The 10,821-nt window shown below is 45.6% G+C and overlaps 1 protein-coding gene across 1 annotated transcript in view; it reads right to left on the minus strand.

The window, feature by feature from the left end:
* The window catches only part of NCAPH (non-SMC condensin I complex subunit H), a 204,855-nt gene that overhangs the window by 92,192 nt on the left and 101,842 nt on the right, over positions 1 to 10,821 (minus strand). Inside the window, exon 11 of the mRNA XM_068111352.2 lies at positions 10,354 to 10,445. Coding sequence (XP_067967453.2) covers positions 10,354 to 10,445 — 92 coding nt within the window. The remainder of the gene's footprint in view (positions 1 to 10,353; positions 10,446 to 10,821) is intronic.

Raw genomic sequence — 10,821 nt, forward strand, 5'->3', positions numbered from 1 at the left:
AGATCCATCGAGAGAGAGAGAGATCCATCGAGAGAGAGAGATCCATCGAGAGAGAGAGAGAGATCCATCGAGAGAGAGAGAGAGAGATCCATCGAGAGAGAGAGAGAGATCCATCGAGAGAGAGAGAGAGATCCATCGAGAGAGAGAGAGAGATCCATCGAGAGAGAGAGAGAGATCCATCGAGAGAGAGAGAGAGATCCATCGAGAGAGAGAGGGAGAGAGATCCATCGAGAGAGAGAGATCCATCGAGAGAGAGAGAGATCCATCGAGAGAGAGAGAGATCCATCGAGAGAGATCCATCGAGAGAGAGAGAGAGAGATCCATCGAGAGAGAGAGAGAGATCGAGAGAGATCGAGAGAGATCGAGAGAGATAGAGAGCGAGAGAGAGCGAGAGCGAGAGCGAGAGCGAGAGCGAGAGCGAGAGCGAGAGCGAGCGAGCGAGAGATCCGGGCAGGAAGGAATCCAAAAACGAGAAGAGGGAAATGTCGGCCAGCAAGTGGTTTTACTGGCCGTCTCGTGACGTCAGCTCACCCTCCCCCCAATCAATGCGTCGCTTCTTAACCTCTCGAATGTTCTGATCGTGTCGATCCCCCCGCATTGGCCGAGCGCTTCGCGCCCTTGGTGTCATACCATCAGTCGGTGGCCAATCAGTGTGTCGCTCCTTCCACCTTCCTTCCACCAATCACGGGGAAGCTTTCTGCCCCTCCCCTGACCAATCACAAGTCATCCTCTACTCTGCCAATCGGCCACCTGCTTCTTTCTCGCCCTTTGCCTTGACCAATTGCTGCCCCTCTGAGCGTGTCCCTTGCCTGCCTGCTTGACGTGTGTTGCAATGCCAGCTGGCGATGCGGCTGGCTGCGGCTCCATTGGCGGTGTCCCGAACTGGCTTCCTGTGAGTCGTACTGTTATTGTGGCGGAGGGGGAATTTAAGTAGGGTGTGGTGCGCTAATGGGCCCAGCTAATGTCTATGGGTGCGTTGCCATATGGGACACCGGAATAATCACAGGTTTGACACACCAGGGAATTAGCATAATCCCTACTCTACCTATCACACGATCATCCTTGTATGATCACAGATATACACTTAATCCAACAAACCGCCGAAACAGATCTCTGACTTACTGTACATCGAAATGGTTCTTCTTCTTCTTCACGACATCGGAACACCTACCTATGCAGATCTACCTGAATCTATATATCCCCTACCCCAACATTCATAACATTATGTTAATCATTCTTTTAATTAAATCTTTAATTAGGTTTACTCTCCATGAAATGGAGAATAACCTATTATTACTGCTAGAGTTTTTCTTATTATTATTATTCTTCCGCCGTATTTTGCACCTCCGAAAACTTCATAATTAATGTTCTCAGCAACCGCTGGTCGGATTGACAGGAAATTTTCATCAAATGATGAATTTTTTAATGCTAATTATGACGTCATAGGTCACGTGGTATGGGCGCCATCTTGTAAAACAAATGCAACTTTTTTTTTTTTTTGTATACTGAATCGAGGCTCGTGAAAGAGCTAAAAGCTTTTCCCCTCTATCTCCGAAACGCCTCAATGGAAAAATTTGAGGAATGGCTCATTCTAAAGAACTCTTCAATGGGAACAAAAGACATGTGTATCGAGTATATTAAAAATGCTAACGTTAAGAGGTTAGAATTCGTCAAACAAAAAATTTTCTCCCTTGAAAATGGGATTTTTTTCCCAGATGCTTAGTTAAAAAAAACTCAGAATGCAAAAATTTTCGAAGTCATACGTCACATGGTTCGGCCGCCATCTTGTTTTTCGTGAAAAAACACAAAAACCCCTTTTTCACCGCAACGGCTGAACGGATCGAGCCCAAACTTGGCATGCATATTCGCATACCCATGACGAACAAAAAAGTCAATGAGCACGACGTCATCCGACACATGGTTTCAGAGTTATGATGTTTTAAAGCTCAAACTAGAAATGGAATCACCTCCATAATTTGTGGAGATATCGAGTGGAAACTTTACACAAATGTTCCTCATGGGGGTATGTTTCAACGTTACTTGAGACGTTTTGATAAGTCACATAGTTTGGCCGCAATAAATAATGGAAGTTAAATTTTAAAAAGCTTGTAACTCTTGAACCACTGCATGTATCGACTTGAATTTTTAATGCAATGTAGCTCTCATCAAGCGGAACAAGTGTGCAAAATGTCAAGATGATTGGATGTACGGTCTCGAAGCTATAAGTCTTTATTGTTGAAAGAAGAAGAACCACACCGATTGTCTTTCCAGAACGTGATCACGATAACGTGATCTCCCGCGGTCATTTGAACCTCAAAAAAAATTATAATTGCAGATTTGTCAATAGATGAGGCATATTAACAAACGAATGAAACAGATTTGCTCAAATTCTGACTATTTTTAACTCGATCGTATTTCACTCAAAGTTGTGAGCGACTGAAGAAGAAGATGTCCATCCAAGACATCATCACTATAACGCGATCTCCCACGATCATTTCAACCTCAAAAAAAATTATAATTGCAGATTTGTCAATAGATGAGGCATATTAACAAACGAATGAAACAGATTTGCTCAAATTCTGACTATTTTTAACTCGATCGTATTTCACTCAAAGTTGTGTGCGACTGCAGAAGAAGATGTCCATCCAAGACGTCATCACTATAACGCGATCTCCCACGATCATTTCAACCTCAAAAAAAATTATAATTGCAGATTTGTCAATAGATGAGGCATATTAACAAACAAATGAAACAGATTTGCTCAAATTCTGACTATTTTTAACTCGATCGTATTTCACTCAAAGTTGTGTGCGACTGAAAAAGAAGATGTCCATCCAGGACCTCATCACTATAACGCGATCTCCCGCGGTCATTTCAACCTCAAAAAAAATTATAATTGCAGATTTGTCAATAGATGAGGCATATTAACAAACGAATGAAACAGATTTGCTCAAATTCTGATTTTTTAAAATCGATCGCATTTCACATAAAGTTTGAGGTATTAAAGAAGAAGAAGATTCGTTTAGCTTCTCAGATAAAATAAATAATTCTGTCTGCAATTTCAGGTTAATTTTCTTTTTAAAATGGCTTTTTCTGCAATCAGTGCATGGATTGACATGTGTGGATGTGTGTGTGTGTGTGGGTGTGTGGGTGTGGGGGGGGGGGGGGGGTGTGTGTGTGTGGGGGGGGGATGGTGTGTGTGTGGGGGGGGGGGGGGGATGGTGTGTGTGTGGGGGGGGGGGGGGGGGGTTGGTGTGCGCGTGTGTTAGGGGTGGGGGTATGTGTGTGTGTGTGTGTGGGGGCGTGTGTGTGTGGGGGGGGGGGGGTGGATATGTGTGTATGTGGGGGGGGGGGGGGGAGGTTGGTGTGTGCGTGTGGAGGAGGGGGTTGGATGTGTGTGTGTGTGTGTGTGTGTGTGTGTGTGTGTGTGTGTGTGTGTGTGTGTGTGTGTGTGTTAGGGGTGGGGGGGGGGGATGTTTTGTGTTGTGTTGTGGGGGGTGGGGTGTGTTGTGTTGTGTTGTGTTGTGGTGGGTGGGGGAGTGGATATGTGTGTATGTGGGGGGGGGGGGGGGTTGGGGTGTGCGTGTGGAGGAGTAGGGGTTGGATGTGTGGATGTGCGTGTGTGTGGATATCTGTGTGTGTGTGTGTGTGTGGATGTGTGTGGATGTGTGTCGGGGGGGGGGGGGGGGGGGGTGGATATGTGTGTGTGTGGAGGTTGGAGGGGGTTGGGGTGTGCGTGTGGAGGAGGGAGGGTTGGATGTGTGTGTACGTGTGTGGAGGGGTGTGTGTGTTTGTGTGTGTGCATGTTTGTGTGTGTGTGTGTGTGTGTGTGTGTGTGTGTGTGTGTGTGTGTGTGTGTGTGTGTGGAGGGGTGTGTGTGTGTATGTGTGGAGGGGTGTGCATGTGGGGGGAGGGGGAATGTGTGTGTGTGTGTGTGTGTGGATGTGCGTGTGTGTGGATGTATGTGTGTGTGTGTGTGTGTGTGTGTGTGTGTGTGTGTGTGTGTGGGTGGGTGGGGGGGGGGGGGGTGGTGGATATGTGTGTGTGTGGGGGTGGGGGGGTTGGGGTGTGCGTATGGAGGGAGCGCAGATGTGTGTGTGTGTGTGTGTGTGTGTGTGTGTATGTGTGTGTGTGTGTGTGTGTATGTGTGGAGGTGGGGGTGTGTGTGTGTGTGTGTGTGTATATGTGGAGGGGTGTGCGTGTGGGGGAGGGGCGTGGGGGTGTTTGGGGGGGGTGTGTGGGTTTGGGGGGGGGGTGGATATGTGTGTATGTGGGGGGGGGGGTGCGTGTGAAGGAGGGGGGGTTGGATGTGTGTGTATGTGTGTGTGTGTATGTATGTGTGGAGGGGTGTGCGTGTGGGGGGAGGGGGGATGTGTGTGTGTGTGTGTGTGAAGGGGTGTGTGTGTGTGTGTGTGTGTGTGTGTGTGTGTGTGTGTGTGTGTGAAGGGTGTGTGTGTGTGTGTGTGTGTGAGTGTTTATCAGGGTTGTATCCAAGGGGGTTGTGGCAAAGCATGTCCAATGAAAGTGGTGTTGTATCAAAAGTGGGGTTGTATGAAAAGTGGGTGCGAGTAAACCGGTCATCACTGCCAGCAGTTTTAAAGTGGCAGTTCTAGTTTAATTTATTTTGCCTTTATAACTCCGAGATTTCCCCACGGAGAACCCAGCCGCGACTGTGGGGAGCCTTCAGGGCGATCACGCTCGTTAATTATTTTCTTTGCACTCAAGTTACACTTTTGGCACATTTCTTAATCTTTTCTTCACTCAATATAATTTTCAAATAGTAGAAAAGGTTAAGTTTAATGCTTTGGCAATTTGACATTTTCTTGTGTAAATATGGAGGAGGGATCACAGCCTTTCTTAAATAAATATGCTAAGTTATAAGAATCGCTATTGTCTTAAACCTTTTCAGTTTTCACTCTAGATTCCGCTGCTTATGTAATCCACGAGATCCGATCTTCAAATCTGAACACGTATTTTGATTAAATACTTTAACTAGTCCTTGAGAGGCCATCGTTGTTCCAAGGCAAGGCATTTTAAAGCAGGCAGAAACAAAATGGCAGTTTAAAACCCCTGCGAAGTGAAATCTGTCTGACCAAGGGTAAACCTTTTTTTTTTTTTCATGATGAGCTTAGTTATCTTCAAAAGGGGTGTTTAAATTTACCCAAATACCCAATTTTCATTCATGCACTCCCTTTGAGCTCCCCTTAGGCTCCAAGGGTTCAAAAATGGTCTCGCAAAAATGTAATGAAAATGCTGAGCCCGAACAAAATTCCCACTTTGAATAAATCAGAAAGACACATGAAAATAATTATTTGGTACGTAAAAAGTTTTCATGTTGGTAATTTGTTGATATGAAGAACCCCTAAAAGCGTTAAAAAGGGTCTTGATCAGAAATTTGCACGAGAATTTTTTTGGGTGCTAACTGCTCTATTCTAATGGTGTGAAACAAAAATGCAAGTGAAGAAACTTTGTGATCCTGGCGCAGTCAAATGTTTTTGTGGTTTTGCAAAATGCATCCCCAGGGGGAGCGCATCCATTCACACTGTAGGAATCCCGAGATAGTTATATCTTTGTCTATGTAATGTTAGACCTTTGCCCATTGTCACAGGGTTAATTAGGGAATGGTGACATGCGTTGTGGTCAATTAGTCTATGTTTTCCTGGAGTGGTGTCTCCCCATTTCAAACTATCTCTTTCTTTCAATTCCCATTCATTTCATTCCCACAATTCCAATTTGGGTTAAGCGGAGCAATGGGAGAAGGGTGTTGCAGTAGAGCAATTCAAGAGAAGGGTGTTTAAAAAAAAGGTTTTCCTTCAATCCAATATGGCTGCCAGACCAAGTGACCAATATGGCTGCCAGACCAAGTGACAGACTTAAAGTTTCACATTGATCATATATTGAGCTGTTCGATTGATCATATATTGAGCTGTATACGCTGGTTGAGCTGTTAGAGAGAAGGTTTTTAAACGTGTTAGCTTCAATACAATATGGCTGCCAGACCATGTGACCAATGACGTTATAATTTTCAAACTATATTCCCCATGGGTAGTCGATCATGTATATGAAGTTTCACATCGCTTAGTAAAGCTGTTTTGGAGAAGAGGATTTTTGAAGGTTTTTTTTTTTCAATCCATGTCATGGCTGCTGAACCTGCCAAATGCTGAACCTGCTGAACCTGCCTATGAACCTGCCTATGAACCTGCCTATGGCTGCCAAACCACGTCACCAATGTCAAAATTAAAATTGATCTTGAATTGTGTCACATATATGCAGGTTCAAAGTTTTCGCATAAAGATTTAGATTCATCCAATTAGGCCTGCCACACCATTTCACTGATGATGTCATCGTTATCAAACTTTTCCCATGGGGAGTTGATTACATGTGTCAAGTTTCATTTTTTTTTGTTGTTCAGCGGCTTCAAAGAGGAAGAGTGTCGACATTTTTCCTTAAAGCCAATATCGCTGCCATGCCACATGAACCAGGACGTCATATTTATCAATAAAAATTCTTCATAGGGAGTCAGTTGCTCCTATGTTGACATTTTTGCATATATCGGTCATGCGGTTGCAGAGAAAACCAATTTAAAAGCGATTTTAAAAAGTGAAAAATATGGCTCCAAGAATAATACTGTCGTGTGACTACCCTGTGTGGTGAACACCGCAGGGTGACACGGAAGACCAAACGATTTTCAACTCCAAGGCGTTCAATTCAATATGACGGTATTCATTACACGCGAGGGAAAAGGGGGATGACGAACTTACATGGACGGCCTCCACCAGACGTCTTCACACCTGGATAAATTAACTTAAACAACACGGAATTAAAATGTACAAATATACCGGATTTATTAAAGAAAATGTTGGTAACAAAGAAAACACAATAACACGATATTCCGAATTGGAGTGCTCCCATTCAGACCTGAATCCAGACAAAGGATAAAATAACTGGAAAATAAATAGATGTGATTTAGTAGGCACATACTGTAGCTCAAATTGGCTGGTGTATCTCGTCAGGAATCGTTAAAGATTGTCTGAGGCCTTTGTGGGAAACGCACGTTATTTCGTGCGAACTCGGCCTCACTCACGGCCCGCTCACTCCCGACTCCGTGCACGAAGCAAATGGCCTTGTCGTGCAGCTCGCTCTTCCAGCCGCGCTTGTCCTCACAATCGCTGCACAGGAAACCGCAACTCTCCGTCCGCAGTTCCGCCTCCTCACGACCAATAGCAAGATGTCGGAACATGACCGTTCACGATGAAGCTTCCTTGCGCAAGAGCAGTATCGACCGTTCACCACCTGATCCCAAAACGAGAATAACCAAAAGGACATCGATGCTGAGAGATAAAATGTCGATGCTGAGAGAGATAAAATGTCGATGCTGAGAGTGAGCTTTTCGGCGACCGTTCACCAACAAAGTATGGACCCAAGAGAGAAAATGTCCGCCGCTCCAACTATCTTGTACTTGACGCTCTGACGTCATCCCATGACGTCTCCGTCTCCACTCTCATCAGCGAGTCTCATCTTACCAGTCCTTGTTTCAATCAAATCCAGGACCAATCACTGCTCTTCGAGGCGTGGCCTCATGAACTTGCCTGTGCTTGTGTGCTCACCAAGTCGGTGTTATCAGCGATAGTGCTTGATGCCTGGCTTCCGGTTGGTTTTTTTAATTAGTGTGGTTAATGGCCGATTTCTTACTAGGTGTCTGTAGTGGGGTGTCATAAGGAACACAGGAAAATATTAGAGGCAATTACATACAGTGGATTAATTTACGAAAATATTAGAGGCAATTACATACAGTGGATTAAGTTACCCATAATCCCTCGCTAATTAACAAACCCCACCCCTCTCATGGTATGGGGACGAAGATACACTTACATGACATTTCAGGAGAGCCAGGAAACAATATCTCTCCGTTCTCAAGACCGAACTCTCTTATCTGTCTCCCTCTTCCAAATCCTGGTGGCGTCTGGTCAAATCCGTTTCTGGTGTTTGTTCCCCCTCCATCCCCTCCCTTACCTCAAACGGCTACACAGCTGACTCCGCACGTGAAAAAGCTGAATGCCTCAACTCTGTGTTTGCCTCTAAATCTTGTGTCCCAAACCCATCCCTCTCTGTACCCACCATACCCAGTCGTACCCTGCTGCTCCTGGACTCCGTGTCCTTTCCTCCTGACAAGGTGGAAAAGTTTCTGTCAACCCTCGACTCTGATTCTGCAACTGGACCCGACGGCATCAGCCCACGGGTCCTAAAATCCTGCTCTGCTGCTCTATCTCACCCTCTCTCTGTTCTCTTCACCCTCTCTTTTGCTCAAGGTCAACTGCCATCTGCTTGGAAATCAGCCAACATCACCGCTTTGCACAAAAAAGGTGCAAAAACAGATCCTAGCAACTACAGACCAATCAGCCTTCTCCCAATTATCAGCAAAGTCATGGAATCCATCATTGCTTCTGATATGAAATATTTCCTCTTCTCCAATGGCTTGATCTCTGATCATCAATTTGGTTTCAGACCAGGTCACTCTACTCTGGACATGCTGCTTCTGCTGTCTCAACAATGGATGGAGGTCCTCAATGCCAAACAGGAAATTAGAGCTGTCTCCCTCGACATATCACGTGCCTTCGACACGGTCTGGCACCCCGCTCTGCTCACCAAACTCTCCTCCTTTGGTATCCATGGAAATCTCCACGCATGGCTGGCGGACTTCCTCTCTAGTCGTCGTCAACGTGTGGCCCTGAATGGGTTTCTCTCATCTCCTCTTCCTGTTCAGGCTGGAGTTCCCCAAGGCAGTGTTCTGGGCCCCGTGCTTTTTCTGGTCTTCATCAATGATCTCTCTGACTCTCTCGAAAATCCTCTCTATCTCTTTGCTGATGACTCCACTCTCTGCCGCTCCATTCCTCTTCCCTCAGATCGGCAGTCTGCTGCCTCCTCACTCTCTGAAGACCTGGACAAAATCACAGACTGGTCAACAAGTGGAACATGTCTTTCAATCCTGACAAATCTCACACTCTTACTATGTCTCTCCGAAAAGATCGACTGGACAACCCTCCCATCTACTTTCTCAACAATCCTCTCCAAGAAGTTCTGTCGCTCAAGATTTTGGGTCTCACTATCTGCCATGATCTTTCTTGGGAAAACCACATTTCCAAGCTGGCCTCCAAAGCCAGTCGCCGACTGGGCATCCTCCGTCGTGCGAAGTCCTTCCTCGGCACACCTGAGCTCCTCACCACATACAAGGCTTTCATCCGCAGCTCAATGGAATACTGTTCTCCCCTATGGGCCGGTGCTCCTGCCTCACACCTAGCTCGGCTTCACGCTGTTGAAACCAAAGCTTTCAGAATTATTGGAATCTCCCGCGATGAAGCTATCTCTGAGGGCCTTTCACTCACTCACCGCAGGCAGGTAGGTGGTCTTTCTGTCTTCTACCGACTCCTCTCCGGCCTTGCACCCCCAGCTCTCTCTGTGCTCTGTCCCCCAAATATTCCTACAGGTCGCACAAGATCTGCCAGCAACCCTCTGATGGTTAAACTGCCGAAATCTCGGCTCTCCGCTCACCTTCACTCTTTCATTCCTCTTTTCTCCCGCCTCTGGAACAAACTCCCTCACTCCCTTCAATCCCACTCCTCCCTCCAGGTCTTTAAAACAGCTGTTCACCACCATCTCTTATCTTCCCCCATCCAAAACCTTGATCTTTTCTACCCCCGCTAATTCACCCCAGATCCACCTTGTTTGAAATTCCAACTTCTTTCCTGGAAGTCCTGGCAGTGTCCATATGTTTTATACCTCTCCCACTGCCCCCTTCCCACGCCCCGCCCCCCCCCCCAAAGCCCTCGCCCTCTCTCAGATCTCTCGATGTCTCCATGTCTCTCGGTCCCTGCTCTCAAATGTTGTGTTTGTGTCCTTCCCCCTCTCTCCCCATCTTGTCTACCGCTCCCTATGTTATATGTTTTATGTGTCGCTTTGTCTTTCTGTGTGATTAATGTTCGCTCTTTCACGAGCCTCGATATTGTATACAAAAAAAAAAAAAAAAAAAAAAAAAAAAAAAAAAAAAAAAAATCTGATCTACACAATTTTCCAACTCATGATACATCGAGGTTTCTTTTTCTTCACGACAGTCGGAGCACATTACCTACGCAAACTAACTGGCTCTAAGGTAATTACTGCCTACCCCCTACAAATGTAACAATACTAATCTGAAAAGAATAGGGTCGCAACCTGTAAGGCTTGGTACCCTAATACTGCATTTGTCTGCACAGGTAGGTTTCAATTTGCTAAATAAGAAAACATAAAATACAGGAAAATGTTCACAGCTCTAAAGTACCTTTGCAATTCCATTACATGTTCAACACCGGCACACACCTTTGGCTTGCGAAAGTCTTCCTCAAAGTCTGCGTCTTTGTTGAAATCCAGTTCGAAAACTTTCTTGGGTTTTTTCCGAGTTTGATCATACGCTGCAAAATATCGGCAGATTCCTATGGGATCTCCACCGAGCTGGATTAACGCTCCATGAGAAATCATTCGGAACTTCAAATAATAAGCAGTGTCGGTTATTGTAGAAGTTGAAATTTTCACGCTACGTCAATGTTCGCACAACGGAGAAGCACAAATTTAATGACGCGCGGATATATTTACCTTTTTAAAAGAGATTACAGTATCAGATCTTACAAAGAATGTGCCATATTCCAACAGTTTCCAGTCGCCCCGTAGTGAGTAGCAAGCAATGCGCTTGCCCAACAGGTGCAGCGTAGGTCTACCCGGTTCACAACTTCAGTACAGCACTGTTCTGTATTTCAGCATCCCCAATTCATCGTAAAATATACTTCTTTG

Source organism: Myxine glutinosa, chromosome 3, assembly GCF_964187855.1.
Source record: "Myxine glutinosa chromosome 3, kmMyxGlut1.1, whole genome shotgun sequence".
NCBI classification, from domain to species: Eukaryota; Metazoa; Chordata; class Myxini; order Myxiniformes; family Myxinidae; genus Myxine; species Myxine glutinosa.